The sequence below is a fragment of the Chanos chanos genome, chromosome 3 (genome assembly GCF_902362185.1).
Source record: "Chanos chanos chromosome 3, fChaCha1.1, whole genome shotgun sequence".
NCBI lineage: Eukaryota > Metazoa > Chordata > Actinopteri > Gonorynchiformes > Chanidae > Chanos > Chanos chanos.
This window is the reverse complement of record NC_044497.1, coordinates 24592871-24615703: the sequence shown is the minus strand read 5'-3', so window position 1 is coordinate 24615703 and position 22833 is coordinate 24592871. Positions and strand designations below refer to the sequence as shown.

At 41.2% G+C, this 22833-nt stretch overlaps 1 protein-coding gene across 3 annotated transcripts; it reads left to right on the top strand.

Annotated features, from left to right (window-relative positions):
- The first annotated feature begins 640 nt into the window (after positions 1-640).
- Positions 641-17050, top strand: LOC115808357 (ankyrin repeat domain-containing protein SOWAHC). 3 transcript variants are annotated; one of them, XM_030769706.1, is made up of 14 exons: positions 641-845; positions 3198-3259; positions 3886-4197; positions 6366-6488; positions 8686-8742; positions 8996-9097; positions 9346-9358; positions 12322-12326; positions 14268-14354; positions 14608-14610; positions 15466-15468; positions 15722-15794; positions 16214-16303; positions 16437-17050. In XM_030769706.1, the coding sequence occupies exons 1-14, from the start codon at positions 722-724 to the stop codon at positions 16610-16612; spliced, it is 1230 nt and encodes a 409-aa protein (XP_030625566.1). In that variant the 5' UTR covers positions 641-721; the 3' UTR covers positions 16613-17050. The 3 variants fall into 3 exon arrangements, with proteins under 3 accessions (XP_030625566.1, XP_030625567.1, XP_030625568.1); XM_030769708.1 differs by lacking the exons at positions 641-845; positions 3198-3259 and adding an exon at positions 3394-3520; XM_030769707.1 differs by lacking the exons at positions 14608-14610; positions 15466-15468.
- The last annotated feature ends 5783 nt before the right edge of the window (positions 17051-22833 follow it).

Here is a 22833-nt window from a genome sequence, read left to right as displayed (position 1 = left end):
TGAACTACAATGTCAGTTTTCCACTGAGAACAATGATAAATGTGAAAGAGGAGCGCGAGGCGGTCTTTATGAGTAGCCTACTGTGTCAGCTACATGTGTAACGAAAAAAGGACAGTGGTCTCCAAAAATTCTGCTGCTACATTTTCACATGTTCGACCTTTCCAGTTCAAGTTGTAGTTAAACATTGACGATCTTGCTGATACCATGGGAACCTTGAAACTTTCCATACAAAACCTTTTCAACATTTTAGTGACCAACTAATTACAATTACTCAGAGTTTTCGTCATATAATTAGTAGAAAATGCATATAGTTTCACAATTAATTTCATAATGATGCCAAATGTTTTTGTAAATTTTGAATATTCAGAATGTATTGATCTTGATTTTACTAAGAGCACTTTGCATGCATTTATTTTTTTACAAGGCTTCAATGAGTTTATATTTTGATATACACTTCATATCTCAGTATCTATCTACTTTCTAGTATTTGTGGTTTAAGACAGACTTCAATGGGTTAAACTGTAGGAGGCGTGCTGACCGGATTTGGGTGGGGTAAACTTTGACTGGCAATGTGTATACTTTTTCCCTCCTCTTTAATTAGCTAGTGTAGTGTAGCGTCAAAATGTTTTAACGGGGAACGCTCTCGTAGGTATCCCAGACTGTTGAGTAGGATTTTTATTAATAGATTACTATAATATATAAAACTAGCCATTAGTCAAATATGGGTGATATTAGCGAGGCGTCTTTACTGGATTACATCTATTCCTCTGGAGGAAAAATTAAAAATTCAGACTTGTTACAAACGTATAAGCACTTCATAAGCCATAACGACTTGCAGCTACGTGGTGAGTAACTGTCGCTAGTGTTTAGTGTTTTATCGTTTGTTTGTTTTTTGTCCGTTGCTTGTCTAATGGTGGAGCGGATTCTTGCCCGCCTCTGACGCGTCTTGCCCCTATTGAAAGCTCATCTCTTGCGCTTGGCATGTGGTCACATCTGCTAAATACATATTCCACTGATCTCCGCATGTAAGCGTCAGATGTTCGCATGTCCTTTAACTTGCTTGTATTTCTTTGTGTTTAACCGTTTCAAAGCGCCCAGTAGATCCCCTGAACCAAATCTGTTAAACATCTGCTTTACATTAGAAAGGGTCTGTAAACAGATACAGTTACACAAGGAATTCTGTCATTTCCTCTCGCTGGTTTGTGCGGACCCTGGGAGTGCCCGTTACATTTTCACATGGTGACTGTGCACTGTATCATACTAGACAGTCCGTCCATTTTATCAACAGGGACGACGAATGGCAGAGAATGTTCGAGGCAATGACAGACTTTCAGTCAGATGAGAATAATGCTCACTCAGGCGTATCGCTTGACATCTGCACACCGCTTAGCACACTGGTGAACAGTGCCGAGGTCAAACACGAGTAGCATTGATCTGCGAGTAGTGTGTGTGTGTGTGTGTGTGTGTGTTTTAAGTTTAAGTTTTAAGACTCTAAATATATATGTTTGGCGAATATGTAATGTGATAATTGCATGTAATGAAATTACTCATGATCATTTAGAGTATAGTGGTAGAATATAGTATGCCTAATGTAAAAGAGAGCACAGCTCCCTGAAAAAGCACAGAATGATTATCCTGTTTGACCTCAGAGTCCAGATGCTCTCTGTGTCTCTGGTACAGTTGTGTACAGAGGTTCTCTAAAGCTGCTTTCATACCCCTACCATCTGACACCACACTCCAATAATTATAATTATTTCCATATACTCTCAAGTCCAGTATGTTCTGTGTTCTAGGCACAAAGTAACAATCGTTTTCTGTGACTCTGGCCAGTTTATTTTGGTGATCTCAGAAGATTGAGCAGTTGCTATTTTTTCTCTGTGGGAACATGATGACATTACCAGTGAGCAACTGCTTTTTCTGAGACTTTCTGATCATGGTTAATGAAAAAGCATTAAATGTAAATGGTCCCTGTGCTATCACACCAGGAACACGAGAGCCAAGTGGCAACTTCCCGTGGATTTCCTGTTGTTTTGGATGCTGTGTGCATCTGTCTCCTCTGCTTAGAGTTTCTTTCCCTGGGCAGGAAAACGGAAAGGGCTCAATTGTCCTGGGCTATACATCAACAGGGAGACTTAAAAAAAATACCTCAAGAATCTCTGATCCAAATGACCTTTACAGGGTCCCCAGTTTGGCTTGAAATGTGTTTGTTTGGCTTGGTTATCGATAAAGCGGAACAGTTTTGGACTGTGCTCTGGTGGCCTGTCTTAGAGAACGTTTGCTGTAGACTGGCGTTGTGACCGAGCAGACTGGCTGTATGGAGTCTTATGTAACCGCTCTTATCACTCAGAGTAGTCGAATCAATGAGAAACAGATGGAGAACAGTTTATGACATAAAGTTAACTGCAGCTGTCAACACTGCTGCTGAGGAAACAGTCATGAATGAACTCTTCTGGAGAAAGTGACAAACTGCAAACCAGGAATCTAGTTTTTTTCTTTTCTTTTTTTTTTTTTTGCAGTGTAATTTCTGGATCTAACAGAGCTTGGCCTCCTCTTTCTTTGTTCCCTCATCATTTTGTTTTCGCTAATCTTGTTGGGTAATTTGAAACGCCTGTGTCTGAACATTTGAGTGCCTTCTTCCTGGTGCCTTTGGTCTGTGGTGAGGTAGTGTAGACAGCGTAATATACTGCAGATCATCCATGGGTCACTACAGGCCAGAAATCTTAAAAAGCCAGCATGCATTCCTCAACCAGGCCCTGAACCCACCACTAAAGCTCTTATCTGACTGATCTAAACAGCTTCAGGACACAAGCTCTTAAGATACATGAGGGGCCAAATTGTCGTTTGCATTATTTACATGTAGAACTTGCCCTCAAGTGCTGGCCTGAGAAGTCTGTGTCTGTTTTCTCCTAAAATGGTGGTAGTTTGCATTAGAGAACTTGAAACTGGTCTAGATTCTCCACTTATGGGTAAACGGCTTGATTGAGGTAAAGATATTTCACTAAATGTTTTTGAAGATCCTGATTTGATTTATCATGCCAAAAATTGTAACAGTGCTCTAATGAATATTTTGCTTACTGTGTTTTTTTGTCCCCAACTCATAGTTCTTGTTTAACTCCCTTGGAGAAATGTGAATTTTGAGGCCTGGAGGGGGAAAAAAGGCCATGATCATCTAATGCCAACTCTCTGTCTCTTTGCAGCCAAATACAGGGAGGAATTCAAACTCACCATTGACAAGATTGCTGTGATGAAATTAGAGAATGTAAGAAATGTATTTTTCCCCCCACAATATATCAGCCCACAGACATTCCATACACCCCTTTGCATCCATCAGTAAATTGTAATTAATTAATAATCAGTATTCAAATACAGATTCTTTTACTGTAGCTGGTTCTGAACCCAGCTGTTTCTTTCCTCTCTCCATGTAATCTGAGTTTCCCAGTCCTGTTCCCAATGGCAAATCATTATGTTGCCCATCTGGATGACTGGTATCAGTTTCATTCTGTACCACACCCTTACTGGCGTACGTCCTTTTGCATACAGTCCAGCCAATGCTGAATGTCTTGAAAGGCAGTCATGTAAATGTTGTCATTCAAAGCAACTCATTCATGCATTGTATAGCCATGAATGCTTTAATGTTCTTTGTTGTGCTACCTGTAGCTAGCCACATTCGGGTCAAAAATATCAAAATGTAACAGTGATGAAAATAATTGTTTTCTTAATTGTACTCATTTCTCTCATAATCATTTCTTTATTTAATGACCACAGAGTTTGTTTTCTTGTACGCATCTATTACCTTTATGTGTTGTGTTCTTTTAAAAGTCAGGCACCTGCACAGTAGCCATGTTGTAGTGATCTGCTGCTTACTGTCTTCTGCCACTCTTGTAGGGGGAGAAATACCTTGTTCTGAGGAAGAAATACAAACAGTTAATGCAGGAACGGCAGAGAGAGCAGCAGACAGAGAGGGAGCTGCAGAAGGAAGCTATCATCTCCAGACCCTGTGCCACAGTGCAATGGGACGGTCCGGGAGGCTCATCTGACTCCAGAACCCACGGGGAACAGCCAACTGTAATGTCCCAAAAGCAGCAGGGTCCAGCTGTGGTGCAGGTGACAGAGAAGGGAAAGCATGCACAGGTGTCCTGGTGTGGTGGACCCACGATTACAATCACTGAAGCTGCAGAATCAAAGCAGTCAGAGGAGGTGATGGCAATATTTATTATATAATTTGGAATATATAGACCCATTCTATTCTATTCTATTCTATTCTATTCTATTCTATTCTATTCTTTTGTATTGTATTATATTGTGTCCTACTCTATTCTGTTCTACGTTGCTCCAAATGTGTGGTGTGGGTTGACAGTTAAACCAAGGACATACTAATCAGGGACATAAAAACATTATTTTTCCTTCGTTTCCATCCTTTGTTTGGTCTTAGAGATAACAGGAAAACAATTCACCTGCTGAAATCTCTACAGTCTAGGAATTCTTTAAAATGCTTCATAGATTCATGGAATTAGGCAGAGATTTTGGTAAGGAGCGTCATATGGGTGTCTCTGAAGTCTGTTTCCAGTCAGAGGTTGGAGGTCATGCCAAAAGACATAAAGAACGGTAATGTGTGTCGTACGACCGGGTGCCTCTGCCGCTAAGTTTAGCCTGCTGAATTATGTGTGTCCCAGGACTGCCTGCCTCTAATGCTATGCCTAGCCTACTGAATTTTGGGAGACAGAGGGAGGGAGTTATTCTCAGTGTATGATTCAGGGCATATCAAATTATCTCGCTGGTTTGTGCAACCTTTGATATCCTGGTCAAGCATAGGCTATGAAATGGGAGAGGATCCAATTAGCTGTGATTCACCGTGGTTTAATTCCGGATATGAAAGTATTGCAGAAGCAGCTCAGTGTCAGCTTGTTTACAATAGCTGCGGTAACCCTTGATACTCTGCTGTGGAAACAACAACCAGCGTCAGATGAATGTGCTTTGGATGATTTCGTTTGACTCTACGGTCAGATGAGTCTTCCTGGAAACTTCGTAGGAAATCTTACATATTGTGCTTCTTCAGGCCAGCTGCTGACCGCTCCCTGTGATTGAGCACATACTACTGATCTGTGATAAGGAAAAGTTTTAATCAAATAAACACGCCTACCTTTTTGCTGAGTACTCAGCTGGTTGATTTACTTCATTGCTGCTATAAACCAAAATGTCAGAATTCTTTGAGGGCCGATTCACTGTATGGATGCTACAACTTCAATTAACTCTGTGCTCCATCTCTGTGTTGTATAGCAAAAAGTTCTGTTGAATGTTTATTTCAATTGTACAGAGGTTATACCTCGCATCGCTGTTTGTCTGTCTAATTTGCCCAAATTAAAACATTTATTGAGCATTAACATAGATTCTCATTGCATTGAATGTTAATAACTTAAATGTACCTTTCTGCAGGTAATTGATTATGCATAAAGAGCTCTGTATTCCATTACTGAGCTCTTTGTTGTTGACCAGTGCTTCTGTAAACTTAGCACCAAACTTAGAATACATCTGCAGAATTAAAATGCGGAAACAGCACATTTTCAGTATTTAGCAAGAGGAACACATCGGCAAAACAGCAGCTCCCCAACAAACCACTTTGGTTTGAATGGTACTGACTGCTGTATTTCACACTGCCAGAGTGTGAATGAGGTCGAGGTTAACAACTTGATCACGTGATGACGCACGATATGTCAACACTGACGAAGAGTTCAGGGACTGAGTGCACGCAAGGAAATGAATCCCTTCTCAGATCTATTTTGTTGTCACTCATCTCAAGACACTGAGATATGGTATGAGGACTGGCTTAATCCCTTGTCCCAATGCTAATGTAGATAATTATTCATTACTCATAATACAGATATTACTCAGGATTACATTATTCATTACATTATTCAAGATTGTAATTTACTAAATGCGATGTAGCCTGTCTGTGGAGGGCTGCAGTGAAAGTCCACCTGCACTTTCAGGTGGATTGGAAGGTGGATTGCTCACCCTGAGTTTAAGGGTAGTGGCATTTGTGTTAGGGTAGAGATCGCTTGGACAGACTGGTTTGATGGTCCTATTGTGTAACTAATCTCACAACAGAAATACAGAATGAGTTGACTGTGATTTGAACGAACAGGCTCCGTGTTAGGACAGTGAAACAAATTAGCAGGCAGTGATGTCATAGAGGAACATCTGGTTACAATTCAAAACACACAGTTTAATTGAAGTTAGTTCCAAGTCCAGTTTCTTTTCTGGTATCTATTCTATTTGACTTATTATGGTCGTAGGGTCCCACTCAGATTGTGTCAGAGTGGGAGATGATGTTGCTCCTTTGTAATGAAACCTGCTCCTTTCTCTAGGAAGAACAGACAGATGCCACTCCGTCTCCATCAGCAGCGGAGGAGACCACAGAGCCCATTTCTGAGGAGCCCATGGAACCCACAGATGGAGAAGACGAGCTGGACAAGGACTCTGGGTCAAAGGTTAGAGACAGCAGAACTTTCTGCTCTGGCTATTCTGTAAAAGTTTCTTATTCTACATTTCCTACATTTTTCACTCATCAGTCCTCCAGCCCTGATCCTTAATCAGTAAGTTATTCTGGTCCCAGATCAGTGGCTCACACTTACCCCATTAAACAGTGCTCAAAGGTCTAGGTTGTGCTACTCTAGATGACCAGTAGATGGCGACGTCTAAATGACCTGGCTGTGAGGTGAAAGACGAGCTTGTGAGCTGGGGTGATGATGTGAGAGGAGTGTGGATTTCCATGTGAATGATGCACTCCATTCTTGTGTAAAGCAGCACCATGCTCCACCTCATTAGACAGAAAATGATCCTGTGTGTTTTCAGAACATTCGTATGCAGATGGTCCCAGAGGTGAGGACAGCATCATTTTAAAAGTGTGTTCCCACTATTTGGAGAATGAGAGAATGAGGAGATATCGTGATGCAAATGGAGCAGAATTCATCATTTTTCAATATCTCTAATAAGGAAATCCAGGATCAGGTGAAATATAATGAGGCAAATGAAAAAGTGAAAACTTATGGACAAGATGAGGTCACTGTTAAACCTGTAACAGTGACTGTAGAGTGTAGACTATAGACAAACCCCACTGTAGCTCATAGTGGACTTAAATGTAGACTAAATGTGTTCTACATGTATTTAAAGCCAAAAAACAGTCTGTGATGTGAGTATTTTGACATTCAGGGCCTTTGAATAATGTGGATTGAAAGAATTCAACTCTGGAAACCTCCTCTTTCAACACTCCATGGAAACATTCAGATTACTTTACCCAGCAGCCCACCAGAAAAACAAAACAAAACAAAAACAAAATACCTGTCCTTATTTTAAAATGGATTTGAATTTTTCTCTGTTTTATTGTGTCCGTCCAGTGTAGTAACCAAGCCAATCAAAATAATGAGTGCATTTTAGTTGATGAAACGTTAATGTTGTTTTAACAGGGGATACATGTGATATGATCTCTGCAAAATCTATTAATATCCTCTTGTTTTGGTCTTGAATTATTTCTTAATATGGGCAGTAGTCTTAGGCAGCGTAATAGGTTCTTTATGCTGACGCAGGTCAGAAAAAGGGAGTAATGTTAAAATGTTCAGTTTTCTCTCCCAGTATGACAGCTTACTCTCTCCTTTTCTTTATTATTTGTCTTTCCAGGATAGACAGTTTTTGGCTATGGTCCTGGATAAATTTATACAGACAATTTCTCCATGTGCAGTTTAGAGATGTCTTGAATAAGTGTGTGTGTGTGTGTGTGTGTGTGTGTGTGTGTGTGTGTGTGTGTGTGTGTTTCTTTCACCAATTGCATGACTGAACACTCCCCTCCTTCCCAGAAGAGTTAGTAACGACTTGTTTTGCTAAAGTGAGCGAAATGCTTCATCTGTTTTCACACACACACATACACAGACACATTAGTGTGAATGACAATTAGTGTGAGAAACTGGCCTTCTTTTCAGTTAATAGTGCTGACCTCTTGTTGATGAAAGTGTCAGTGTGAACAAGAAACAACTTGAACAATTTTGCAATTATTGTGTGTGTTTTTAACTAATTACTCTTCTCTGGAAAGTTCTTCCCTCCTCTCTGTTGTAAGAGCACTTCTCATCTCCCTCACCTATATTTAATCTACTCTTTCTCTCACCTGCTCCACTTTTGGACTGCTCTGCAATAATCTGAGGGAAATATTTCTTGTTTTATGATGTGCTGAACAGTTGTTTTGTCTATTTAGTGTGTGTGTGTTGACAAACAAATTTGTTGTTTCCTGTCTTTGCTGATCAGTAACTGTTTGGTCTGTATACTGTGTGTGTTTGCGTGAGGACTGCTGAATACAATGGTAGTTTAGTCCAGTTGATTTGCCCTGTTTTAACTGGTCTGTATACTGTTTCTGTCCTGCACCTGGTAAATCACCCACTGTGACGCTGGGTTTTCCCCTGTTCACACACTGACTTTCAGAGAATCTGTGGAGAAACACTGCCTGCTGTACCATACCATGACTGTACTAGTCTGATATTATGCAACTCTATACACATAGCATGGCTCATCAGGTTTCAGTATAGATGATTATAGATCTTCTTGGTAATTGTTCAGTGAAGCTTAAATGTTCTCTCTCTGTCTATCTCCCTGTCTCTCTTTTTCTCTCTCTCTCTCTCACTCTCTTTTTCCTTTTTTTAGTCAGAATCTGAGCAGGAGGAAGAGTGTGTTGGAAGCGTGGGATCAGCATCAGTTGCTGTAAGTGTCTGGGTGGGGGGGGGGGGGGGTGACCTCTCTGTTGTAAATCAGCTTTTGAGAGTATCCTAAATGCATTTTAGTCATCTTTAAACTGTTTTTATTTTTCTCATTTCATTTTTGCCTGTTTATTTTTAGTTTTTTCCCATCAAATGACTTACAGAACCTAAAAAATGTGTGGGATTTATCCAAGTAGCTCTCTCTCTCTCTCTCTCTCTCTCTCCCTTTCTCTCTCTCTTTATCTGTCTCTCTGTAGTTGGATCCTATAGAGAAAGAGTGGATCTACTCTGCGGCCTGTGCCAGACTCTCTCATCTCACTCAGCTGCTAAAGCAGGAACCTTCGCTGGCCAACAAAAAGGTTTCCACTCTGCCCACTGACACTACAGTTACTGTGGGTTATTGACAGTGTCCTGACCAAGAATGTGTTTCTTCTTTACAGTCTATAGATGAATTCTGAATTCTCAGAACCTCTTAAGAATATTTGGTCTGGAGATACTAAAATCAGACAGATTCTATCATAGGATTTGTACATAGATCAATTAGATCTATGGAAAAATGCTAATCCTTCCCTTTCCCATTTACTTTTCCATGTTGTGACCAAACCAGGACTTTACATCAGTGAGTACTTATCTTACATTGTCACACACACACTCTGACTGCTGCGTCACTGTCTGGACTCAGACATACTCATATATGCATACAACAGTGCTCCTGTATATCTTTATGTTTTCATCTGCTCTTTTAGAAGTCTAATCTCTTTTTTCTCTCACTTTTTAATCTTCGGTTCCACTCCTGTGTCTGATTTCTCTCCGAAAGGGGGTGAGTGAGTTGAATCTGATTACTGTATAAGTAGTGCTGAGTAACATTTTGCCTCTATATTGTTATTTCAAGATCAAAAAACCAGTACTGATAAGAATTTTAGAAGAATGCGAATTGTGAATTTATCAATCTGTTGGCTTCCACCAGCAAAAAATCATAGGATTCTCAAGTGCATCCCATTTTTCTTAAAGCGTTTAGCCTCAAGTGTGTGATTACGTCCCGTTCTCTGCCTCACATCCAGGTACTTGTGAGAGGAAAGAAAAGAATGTTTCCCGATCATGCATTTCAAAGGTCCACTATCAAATGGCTTATGGGAGATAGCTTTTTAGCTTCTGTGCAGCCCTCCCCATTCAAACAAGCTTCAGTCCTTTGTGTTTGTCCCCTCACTGTGCGCTTAAGAGCTTTGGACTGCAGTGTTTGTTGTCTCTCCTTTGGCTCTGAGGTTCTCACACTGTCCTGCCTCAGACCACCTTCTAAGAGCCTGCTAAGCCTTCCCCAGCCTGGACAAGATACAGCGGACACCATTGAAGTGCAGGGGTGGGGGAGTTGGGGAGAAGGGGAGTGGGGGGGCAAGATTAGGAATGACCTCAAAGGCTTCAGCCACTTAAGGATAATCTGAAAGTAATAGAGCAGGCTGGGATTAATTGGCAAGACAATGACGGAGAAGGTGGTCAGGCCCAAGTCCAGGCCTCTTTGATGACACTCCTTACTCACAGCTCTCGTACAGACACACACACATGCACACAGGGTTTCATACAGCTCACACACACACATATGCATACACACACACACAGTTTCATACAACTCAAACACATACACACCAGGGTTTCCGCTAGGATTTTTTCTTGCCGGTCCGGTGTCCAGAAAAAATGTATTTTACTGGACAAATTGGAAACTCACTGATCACATTTCAATAACGGTCTATATTACAAATGTAAATATAATGTACACTTAGGTTGACGAAAGAATGACAGCAACCTCAAATCAGTTTGACTATTTGATGAACAGTAACAGTTAAGCAAAACGAACAGTAACGATTGAGCAAAATCTCAACATTAGCTGCTAAAATGTAGACCAGGCTATTACAAAACATCTGTAACTTCTAACAGCTGCAGCCTGTTTAAAAAAAAGGCTAGGTCCACATGGCATCAAATGTAGCCTATAGGCTACCAGGTAACATTTTATTTTCTCCTTCTTTTCATTTTGGCAATGTCCTCTGCTGCCAACTTGAAATCAAATGCATCTTTGCAGCTTGCAACACACATAAGCCACGTCACGCTCATATGTTTTGTATGAGCATTATTATCGGACATTTTGAACAGCAAGTTTTTAATTTATTGTTTTTTTATAAATTTTACCAGGCAAAACCCGGCAATTACCAGCTAATGGAAACCCTGATACACATGCACACGCGCACACACACACACACACACACAGAGTTTCATACAGCTCACACACAAACACACACACACACATGTTCAAAATGATTGAATTAAGGGATGGTGCAGTCACTTTGCTCAGCTAATGATGGGATCAGTGACCAACAGCCAGAGAGTGTCTGTAGGCCATTAACAGGTTTGAGGAAGGCTGTGTTTTTTGGGGAGAAATTCCTGGATGACTCTGGCTTTGTATCAAACAGTCCAGCAGTGAATTCAGCTTTGCTGAAGAATGCAACTCTATGCTCCGACTTTTCTGACCTTACTCGTAACCTGACACAAGCGTTATCTTTTGTTTTCCTTTCGCACATTTGAAGCGGCCAAAGGGGAGAAATTCCAGCTGAACCCTCTGGCAGTGTGACCCATAAATAAACAGTCTAGATCGGAAACATTCTTTCCTTTCTGAGCCCTTCATGCTGATACCTCTTTGTATCTGTCCATCAACAAGCTAAAGACAGACATGGTTGAATGAAAAGCCACCTGTGTCCTGTCCTAACTGCCCTCTCTCTCTCTCTCTCTCTCTCTCTCTCTCTCTCTCTCTCTCTCTCTCTCTCTCTCTCTCTCTCTATCTGTCTCTCTCTTTCTCTCTCTCTCTCTATCCTGCTTCTATTCCATGGGTCTTCCTCCCTGATGGATGGCCACATCACCTCTTCCTGTTGTAGTTTGTGAGTATATCTCTTCCTCATTTCTCTTCTTTAAAAGCCATGGTCCATAATGTGTGTCACACCCCTTTGAGTGCTGGGGTAATAACCCCCCCCCCCAAACACACACACACACACACACACATGCACACATACACACCCCGGTTTGGGACACGCAGACAGTATGGACTGAGTGAAGGGAGGGGACAACCTGCCAGGTCTTGGACAGGAACTTGAGGGACGAGGACAGGCGGAACCACATCCTGTTGGCCCTCTCGTCCGTCACTCCTTCCCTCCGTGAGGCCTGTCGGGCTGCCACTCAAACGGCCCGCCGGCCAATCCATCTGCCGTATGTGACAGGCAGGACAAAAGGAAGTGTAGAGAGAAGAATCAGACATAATCTGTCTAAATCTGTCCCTCAGGAGGGGTTTGGACATGCATACGACACTGAGGCCCATCAAAGACAAGGATTCAACATCAGCCCATAACCATGAGAATATGAGAAAAATATTTTAGCCCATGTTTTTGGTACAAATTCCAAAGTTATCCCACGTTTCATAATTTACATTTAGAAATACAACTTACTTCAGTGACAGTTGTGTGGAGGAAAGCAACAAACTGCAAACTGTATTCAGGCTTAATTGGCATCTATGTTTAGTTGAATGTTGTGATGTGTTTGTGGAGGTGGTTTGTGTAATGAGAGAGCTTTGTGTATAGTTGAATGTTGTGATGTGTTTGTGGAGGTGGTTTGTGTAATCAGAGAGCTTTGTGTATAGTTGAATGTTGTGATGTGTTTGTGGAGGTGGTTTGTGTAATGAGAGAGCTTTGTGTATAGTTGAATGTTGTGATGTGTTTGTGGAGGTGGTTTGTGTAATGAGAGAGCTTTGTGTATAGTTGAATGTTGTGATGTGTTTGTGGAGGTGGTTTGTGTAATGAGAGAGCTTTGTGTATAGTTGAATGTTGTGATGTGTTTGTGGAGGTGGTTTGTGTAATGAGAGAGCTTTGTGTATAGTTGAATGTTGTGATGTGTTTGTGGAGGTGGTTTGTATAATCAGAGAGCTTTGTGTATAGTTGAATGTTGTGATGTGTTTGTGGAGGTGGTTTGTGTAATGAGAGAGCTTTGTGTATAGTTGAATGTTGTGATGTGTTTGTGGAGGTGGTTTGTGTAATGAGAGAGCTTTGTGTATAGTTGAATGTTGTGATGTGTTTGTGGAGGTGGTTTGTGTAATGAGAGAGCTTTGTGTATAGTTGAATGTTGTGATGTGTTTGTGGAGGTGGTTTGTGTAATGAGAGAGCTTTGTGTATAGTTGAATGTTGTGATGTGTTTGTGGAGGTGGTTTGTGTAATGAGAGAGCTTTGTTAAAGTGAAATCACGTTGGGTGGACTGACTGGCAAACAGAGCAATTATACTCCGCCACGTTCTCATTGATTTTAACTGAGCAAATTTCGCTTAATTACCCATGACACAGTGCAGTTAGACTCACTGCAAAGAGTGAGAGCACACACACACACACAAACACACACACACACAAACTGAGTTCAAACAGGACAGGTGCATGAGTGGCATGTGCTGTGTGTTCAAACACATGGCAGACACAGTTTTTGAATTTCTGTTGCATATGACTGTTAACAAGTATGCATTTATTTCTGCTATGTTTTAGCAAATATAACCATCTAAACATATGAGCTCAAGGGAGTTAGTGTATGTGTGTGTGTGTGTGTATGTGTATGTGTGTGTGTTTGTGTACGTGTGTGTATATACGTGTGTGTATGTGTATGTGTTTGTGAGAGTATGTGCGTGAGTGAATGTGTGGATATGTGTGTGTGTGTGGTGGTGCTCTGTTCTGTTTGATGAGCCCTTGTCATTGGGCTGATGTGTAGTTATGTCCCCTCAATCACAGGGTCATACCAACATCATCAATCTTTCCCTCTGTGACAGGGCCCCTCCTAGTCCCACTGCTCCCCCCTCACTGGGCACACTGGTTTGTTGTTTTGTAATTAGGCTGCACCGTTAGATGGCAGGAAACCGTCCCCTCCACACACGCACACCCACCCTCCCTCCCCCTGTGCACAGCTGGATCTTTCCAGCAGCAACCAGTGGGAGTGAGTGGACTGCACCACTCTGAGGTCTGATGGGGGTGGTGGGGGAGAGTGAAGGGTACAGTGGAATCCTGGGTAACATGAGTGTGGACAGGATGAACATCCACTCTTTGCATCATGGGCTCAGACTTTCTGTGATGTGGTCTGGGATGTTTTTAAAAAAGTGTAACGGAGTCAGAGTTAATCATACTGATATGTGTTGTCTCTTGTCCTGCGTGACAGCTGTTTCTGAAGTCTCACAGGCATTGCATTATACCACAGAGAGCAGAAACAGAAACAGTGTTTGTATGGTGACATGACGTAATAGTTGGAGATGATTTAATCTCTCATACATGTGTTCTCATATGTGAATCCTTTACCGCTTGTTGCTTTTCACTAGGCCAATTTGAAGTAACACAGTTTCTTGTAAGTGTGAGCATTTGCTGTTTGTTCTTGTATGAATTGATTTTTTTTTTCTTTTGGCATGGAGATTTGGTTTTAAGGCTGTTTTAGCTGCACGACTGATGTCATCCTCTGTTGTCATTGGTTACAGACAGCGCTGCACTGGGCAGCCAAGCATGGCAGGGAGGACATGGCCACAGTGGTGGTGAACGCTGGGGCAGACGTGAATACCAAAGCTGTGAGTTTATTTTGAATGATCCTACCATGCTGTCCATGCACCTGTCACTCACTCCTGCAAACAGATGAATGCCTGCCTTTTTGGCTTCTCTGCGTGTTCCTCTCATTAATTCATTAATTCATTAATTATTTAATTTTAAAGTTAGCTTTGAAAGAAGCAGATTTTTTGTTTATAGTTTTTATGCTTGTGAAAGTTGGTGTCATTAATTTTGTGTTGTTTTTGTCTCCCCTGTCTTTCCTCTGCCCCCTTACAGCATGTAAGTACCTTTCCCCTCACATTCCTTTAACTCTGGAAATGACATGAAGTGTGTGTGTGTGTGTGTGGGGGGGGTCCTTACTATATAAATAAGGATTGGAAGGGGAAGAGACGGTACCCATAAAAAGCAAAACCTGACAAATTCTTTTGTTTTGACAACAAGGTCCTCAAAAGTTTAGGCACTTCTTAAAATGAAAGTTATTGTTGTAATTGGGAAAAGTATGAGTGTGAAGCTGTTTCTGGTTAGGGTTACAGTAAGTTTCCTGTTCTTTACTGTTAGTATAATGGAGCTGAGTGGTCTGTCCCCAGTTTTATATAAAGATAAACATATGATTGTGTGTGTGTGTGTGCGCGCGCGTGCTTATAAAAGTGAATGTAAAAGAAGTTGAGAGCAGTAGGCCAAAGACTTAATATTTGAAATCATGACAGGTCATGTCTGACATAATGCCTTTCAAAGAGCCATGTTCATGGCCAGCTGTGTAAATGATCCACAGTCCTCTGTGTGTGTGTGTGTGTGTGTGTGTGTGTGTGTGTGTGTGTGTGTGTGTGCACGCGTGTGTGTGCATGACAGTCGTGAGACTGTGTATCCATAAATCACACTATGTCATGTTAACTGCTTCCCCTAAACAATGTCCTCATGTATTCCTACATCCACAGTAATTTCACCCAATTACTTTGCAATTATGATTTAGTCATTAGGTCCTGTTGCTGTAACCTCAGGTAATTTCTCTCTCTTCCTCTCTCTCTCTCTCTCTCTCTTTCTCTATCTCTCTTCCCCTCACTCTCTCTCATTCTCCCTCCCTCTTTTCCATCCACTCTCTCTCCTTTGCTGTTTTTGCGGTTTGGGGTGCACCAGGGGGTAAGTGTAGGAATATAACTCATGCTCACCTTGTGAATTAGGACTTTTTTCCTGTGGTGTCACGTCATTTCAGAGATTACTGTAAACATTTCATTTAAAGGCAGGATGTAAGATCTGCCTGATAAACTCAGTTTGTCATCTTTAACCAGGTTATTCTTTTCATGGTGACATGCAGTCTGAAACTAAAACTTCTGGGCTGATTTTGTGTATTCTGTTTAGTTGTTAATGGTGTTTTGTGCTCTCTTTCTCATAGGGATACACTCCATTACACATTGCCGCTCTACACGATCATCGGCATATCATGGACCTGCTCATCAACACCTACGGTAACACTAACTGCTGACCTCTTGAACTCTCAACATCTGTAACCATTAACATCTTATATTCTCAACATCTCCAAGTCTCAAAATCTCTAACATCTCTAACTCTCAACATCTTGAACTATTAACATCTTTAACCATCAGCACATTGCTCTAACCTTCAACATCTTACATTCTAAACATCTTTAACTATCACGATTTCACGCCCTGAAGATCTTTAACCTTCAATATCTTGTGCTCTCAGCATCTTTAACCTTTGATATCTTGAACCTTCCACATCTTTTACTTTCTGCATTTTTAACTCTCAACATTTTTATATCTCGACATCTTTACTGACTGTTTCACTCTCAGGTTTTTCACTGTATTTGTATGTAATTTTGATCCCTTTTTGCGCCGAGACCAGATTCTCTCTGTTTCCCTGTTAGGGGCCAAAGAGAACGTACGTGATTACAGTGGTCACCTGGCCTGCCATTACCTCAGCATCAGAGAGTCCCATGATGAGGACAGCGAACTACGTGAGTTTCCCTCAAAATCCACTCCTGCGTGTCTTTCTTTAGCCTCCCTTGGAGTGAATGTCTTTTTTTGTGTGAGTCATCTAACCATCTACTCTCTGTCTCCTGCCCATGTTACTTTCTTTTTCACTACAAGTCCCAGGATGCTCTGTGAATCAGGCAGGTGAGCGAAGGAACAAGAAGCTGACGTCATTGTTCCACTCCAGGAAGAGGTGGGGCTCAGCAGAGGAGCTGGCCCCAGTGCCGGAGGAAAGGACAGTGCCTCACCAACTCATGATCCCTGCGTTCAGAACCAGGAAATTCTCCCGTTAAAACCCTGATACACACTCACACTCACACACACACACACACATACACACCACAGCCTGTGACAACACTTCTTACTGGTTGCCTAGCGACCATAACCCTTACCTTTGGGTATTCAGGTGGATTATGTGTAGTGTAATTTTTAGTAATAACAACATAGCTTGTTTCTGAGAAACCTCTAGGTTTTTTTTTCTCTTATCGTTTATGACGGTAACCATTTGTTATAGAACCGAATTGTAATTTTCAACTAGTTTTTTTTTTTTCTTCGGCCGCATTTGTTTTTCTTTTTTCCCCCTTTTCCCCCTTGCTTTGTATAAGCTACTTTGTCTTAGAATGTTTTAGAATAGCTTTTTTATGTTACTGCTTTTCTGAATTTCATGAATGTTTCATTTGATAGAAAATTCCAAGGGGGGGAAAGAGTGAGAGCTGTGTGTGTGTGTGAGAGAGAGAGGGAGAGAGTGAGAGTGAGAGAAAGTGTGTGTGAGAGAGAGAGAGAGAGAGAGAGAGAGAGAGAAAGAGCTCATAAACTTGACAGAGACAGTGAAATGTTGTTAACATGACCATCCTGTAACATCACACTCTGCTCAGTCTGACCTGACCTGTTGTAAAATACTAAAACTTTATTGAATGTGCTGAGTGGAATGTTTAAATAAGTAAATAAGTGATGTCTTGCTTTTCAGGAACACTTTCTACTCATCCACTCTGTGCAGAATGCACTGTTACATACAAAGGTGAACCGATTTCTTCTCTATTTTGCTACAGATAATTACATATTTTGTTGAAAAAAAAAACCTTAAATGTTGATATTTTTCTTAATTGTGTAGTGAAGATAGACTTGTGTTATTGCAAACATTTCTTAAAACATTTGGCATTCTTTTTTGTGGCTATATACCCAGTTTAGAGAGCTGTCACTCATATGGTCTCTCTCTCTCTCTATAATTGTGCCCTTTATGTCATAAGGGAAAAACAACCATAAATGCTTTTGCTAAAGCTTGTTTTGCACACTCTTATTTATAGTCCAAATTAAAACTATTTTGTATAATCTCAATGCACAAGTGGTGTTTTCTTAATGCATCTTTCAGTGTTTTCCATGTAGCCTCAGCCAGCAATTTTATGGGGTTTTTTTTTTTTTTTTTTGGAACATTATCATACTTTTTACACCATAAGCATGACTGAACTGAGGCAGCCGCTCTCAGCATATGTTGTGTATTGTATATTTCATACGTCTCAGGTATATTGTATTCATTGCTCAGATGTCACTTCTGGCTGTTGCTTGTATGTCTAAAAACACATTTGCACATAATAGACCGGTGGTACATTTGACCCTCTGCACTCAGTCTTTCCAGTCTAGAGATTTACAAAACTTTACAAACGTAAAACAACCCAAAAGTCGCAATCCGAAGATGTTAACAGGATTATATCCCGTTCTAGATGGTATCCGGTGTGATCCTTACACGCTCTTTTCCGATTCACACTTTCCCAGATATACTCCAGAACAACATGGGGGGGCTAGTTTCTCTTTTTTCTCTTTACAGAAAAAAAAAACTCCTTTCACCTCTTTTCTCTCTCCCTTTGATCTCCATCAGTCTTGGCGTGGCTTTGAGTCGCCCAGATGGAGGAAATATGGGCCTTTTTGGCCCTCCATACGGCATTAGCCTTTAAATCCAGCTTAGCCACAAAAAGCAGCCACTTGCTTTTGGGGTTTGGGGTATCAGAAGACAGAGGAGGGGTGGGTGGGGTGAGTGGAAGAGAGGCAAGTGGGTTTTCTGGCCTCATGTAGTGGAAGCCAAAGGAGGTGATTTTGGGTTGGGGAGTGGGGAGTTGTTGGAAGGATAAGAGGGAGTGTCTGTAATAGATACTTATCTGACTGCCCTGCAGCTCTCAAACACAGTTCCCCTCTGAAGAGATTAGAACCCAGGGAGGGGACATTAGCTTTAATCCCATGCTTTGAGAGGCCTAGACCCCCCCCCCCCTTCCCTCTCATCCCAGCAAAAGGGAGCTGGGGGGTACGGGGAGGGGGGGCTACCTTGTATCTGGTCCATGTTTAAGGAAAGCCTAAACATAAGGTGTGTGTGTGTGTGTGTGTGTGTGTGTGTGTGTGTGTGTGAATGAGGGGATTGAAAGGGAGGGGTGAGGTTAGTGTTTCAGTAGTGAGCTGCCCCCTGTGAAAAGCATGCAGGGGTACACATACACAGCAGTGTATTTGATTCCCTCCTCTCTGAAGAGATTAGGACTTACATTGTTGAGTTGGTTGCTCATTTCCATCAGAGCACAGTGTCACCCCCCTCCCTTGTGGCCCAGTGCAGCTTTTGTGTTTGGAGGATTTAAAACCAGGAGCCTGATGCCTGCAGCTTCCTTGTAGCTTTTGTTTTTCAAATGGTCTCAAATGTAGATGTCACGTCACAGATGCCTTAAAAGAACACCAGGTATTAACTGTGCTGGTAAAACTGGAAGGAAACTGCTTAAATACAGTGTATTTGTTCATTGCAGAAAAAAAGCAAGTTACTACTTTCTAAATTTTAGCTCATGTAAATAAATAGTTATCATGCCATGAATTAAATGTATAATGATCTTAATTCAGCAGCAAATGAATGGAACAGTATGGGAAGGTTAACTCTTTTTTTTTTTACAACACTATAATATTGCAAACATGTTTTTTTTTAAATTGTATATTTTTTTCAAGCAATGACCATTATGAAGTAGAATTAAGGGTCTTTGTTAACTCACACATGCAGGACAGAATGTGTATTTGGCATCTCTCAAAACAGCCCTAAACTGAACACTGAGCTGTAAATTGACCTGAAATTGCTTGTAAAATAGCACAACTTCAGGAGTAATAATTATTATATTGATTAATATTCAGTGAACGAGCATCTACGTTCTAGCTACAGCCTTTCACGGAATGTGGTAATTGACCTTACTAAGTCATCTTGTAAGGTTAATTGTCAGGAGGAAGCTTGTGAAGGTGTGACTGAGTGTGATTAACAACAGCAGTGTCCTTCATTTCTGTTCACTCACACACTATTCTGCTCATCCAATGAATGATAAACCGTTCCGCTTCCAATGCAGATCAATAATACACCTATTCCTACCACCTTACACCATTTCTTCTGTTCCCTCCTGCCTGCTGCTGGATGAGGGCATGTAACAGTGTTCATTTGAGCGTCAGGAACTTGGGGCGGGGGGGGGGGGGGGGGTTCCCAGCCCACCAAGGGGGGAAACACTGGTGTCCCAAGCCAGAGTCTGGATGAAGACCCCAGCTGTCCCTGCTGTCCGTCAGAGGCTAACGAATGCCGCCTGTCACTCACCCTACCAAGGGAGCCATCAATCAAACTTCCCTCAGGAGAGAGGGGGAGTGGGTGGGGCAGGGGCAGTGGCCGCCTCCCTGACAAAGACATTCTCTCAACGGCAGGCACTTGCCGTGCCAGTTCTCCGCAAAGAGGAGTGATCGAGTTGGTGTGATAAGGGAGAAAACGACAAAGAATGGATGGATAGCAGGGGGGTGAAGACTGATAGAGAAAAAGGGTGGGAGCACCTGATAACATTCACATTCAGTTAACATACATTTGGTACCGTGGCCTTGATAAATCCCATTAGTGCCGTGAATAAGGGAAGCATATGGGCTCTGAGCTGAGACCATTGTTTACTGAGTGCCAGACTTTATCTGTGATATCAGTGCACTTCTCTGCTTCCAAGATGGGTTGTCATTAGGTTCTTGACAGCAGATTTCCAAATTTCAGCCATGTTTTTTAAGCTGGGGATGTGCGGGAACCTAGTGAAGTTATTTCTTCTCTTATGTCCTGATCATGCTTCAAAACTAGTGTGAATCAAAAAGAGAAGTTTAATTTTTTGTCAACTCTTTCAAGAAAGTCATGAAACAGAACCATACGTGGTACTGTTCCACTGCCTGTAACTTTTCCCTCTCTTTTCCTGAACTATGAAAAGGCAAACAGTCAAACCCCATTTCTTGCTCTCTCTCCCTTAACCCAGAGAAAAAGTTAACCTGAAAGAAAAACTAACGAGAAGAAGGTGTGAAATTGCCTCTCTGTGGATTCCTTCCAGGCTTTTGTTAATGTTACTTATTTACGGCTGTCTATAGACTGCTCTAATGACCTAACAATCCCTTTGTGAAGCCAGTGCAAGGCGACGAACGCTAAATGAGTTCACACCTCCTCTCATTATCATTATCACTCATTATGTGTTTCTCCTGCAGTCTGGGCTTGGCTTCTTCTGTCTGTCAGCCTGGCCAAGCGACGCAGCCTCTTTGGGTGTGTGGACAGTTTTCATGATGATTTAATAATAATGATTTAAGAATATCACATTCAATGAATGGACTGTTATTAGTGCTGTTTCATTCAGAAAGAATTTGTTTTTATATTTTATTAAAAAAATGTATACATATTTTTTTAATTACAAAAATCTTTCTGTATATATATAGATGTGTGTATGTATATGTATGTATGTACGTGTGTATGTATGTGTGTATGTGTATATATACACACACACACACACATACAATGGAAACCGCTTATAGTGATCACGTCTGTCCGTGTGAAATTAATCTCTATAAGCGGACGATCATTATAACCGATTTCTTTTCCTTTATTTCTCATGCAGAGTACCATCTAATTGACATTTGTATATTTATCACATGAATAAAAGGTAATGAAACCAACAGCGTCGTTATTTACGGAATTTTATGGACTCTTTCAAAATACCGTAGGCCTACGGCTGTTTCAAACGCTTTTCAAATTACAGTACTGTACAAATTAAATTACTGAACGGTGTATAATTCAAATCCACTATAATACATTACAGTATTGTATTTGAAATATAGCTAATTGTAGTTCAAATTGTAATTAGGCTATAGCCTAAAACGTAAAAGTATTGTGCGGTTTACAAAATACAGTAACGCCAGTAGTGCAAATACTGTTTCAGTGCATTTCTCAATTTTTAACAGAACTGAAAATAAACTGTAGGCTATCAATGCCGAACTGGTGGCAGAGTTTGAAATCAAACTTAGCCGTAAAATATTCTGAGGAACACCAAGTTTCGCTGCTTCATTTCGTTGGCTCGTTTTTGGCAGTTTGTCATAAGCTTCGATGAGTCTACGTTTGTCACTGAGAGAAGGTGACTTTCTTTTTCCCGTCATCATTTATGTGTACGTAGCATTAGTCTCAAGTGGCTAGCCGGAAGCAGACGGCGAGACAAAGTAAGCCTATCAAAATTTAAAAAAAAAAAGGTTTACCGTCGTTTTAATTTTTATCTATATGTTGTCATGTGTAATAAGAACCAACATGAACACTGTAAGCGAACTACTTGATTACTAGGCCTATAAGCGAATTATACAGTACTGTACTTGTATAGGAATGATTCTATCCCAAGGTTTTTGATCCATATAAGCAGTTGATCACTATAACTGTGATCACTATAAGCGGTTTCCACTGTATATTCAGCACACTTCATATATTATTGTTATGTTATTAACAGCTCCATCTTTCTCTCTGTCTACCTATCTACCTGTCTGTGTGTCCATTTCAATGGGACAGCAATCTCTAAAAAAAGGTATTAAGGGCAGATGTAACATTTGCATTGTATCAGGTTCCAGCAACACAAGACAAGAAGAGAGAGAACCTCACTTAAAACTTCATTCGCTAAATCTTATCTCCGCTCTTAGCGTTGCCGTGGACAATCTCCGTCCATTTGGTCCCTCAGCAAACGAGTGACATCATGTAAGCAAACGATATTAACTCAAGCTGTCAGTAGGAGAGCAACACCTGTAATGTGACAGAGGACAGAGAGGGGGAGGGACTGAAACAGTAGTGTGTGAGTGTGTGGGACGGACACAATGAGCACTGCTTTAGCGGGTTGACCTCACAACAGTCGCAGCATAAGTCCTGCTCTCTTTGCCTGGCTCACTGAACAAATTTACTTTTTAAGGGGCTGCCCCCCCCACCTCTCTCTCGCTCTCTCGCTGCTATGTCAATCACCTACTGGTTTCGTCTTGTGGTTTCTTTCTTTCTTTCTAAAGACACCGAACAGTTATTCTGGTTGTTGCTGATTAAAAGAAACAGAAGATTACTGTTCTAAATCAAATTAAAAGTTGAAGCGGGAGGCAGGCCACTAGTTCTATGCCACAGGTTATGTGAATTTAATTTCACCGTCTACTTCTCGTATTGCCACCCTTTTCATCACTAACTAGGCTATATTTCCATGTGACTGCAAGT

What these genes read in the sequence shown, in the direction of transcription:
- LOC115808357 (XM_030769706.1), top strand. Translation starts at nt 722, where the DNA reads ATGGGTGATATTAGCGAGGCGTCTTTACTGGATTACATCTATTCCTCT. An exon ending in CTGTGATGAAATTAGAGAAT is followed by an intron (nt 3,260 to 3,885) that starts GTAAGAAATGTA and finishes CCACTCTTGTAG; the next exon opens with GGGGAGAAATACCTTGTTCT. An exon ending in TGGGATCAGCATCAGTTGCT is followed by an intron (nt 8,743 to 8,995) that starts GTAAGTGTCTGG and finishes GTCTCTCTGTAG; the next exon opens with TTGGATCCTATAGAGAAAGA.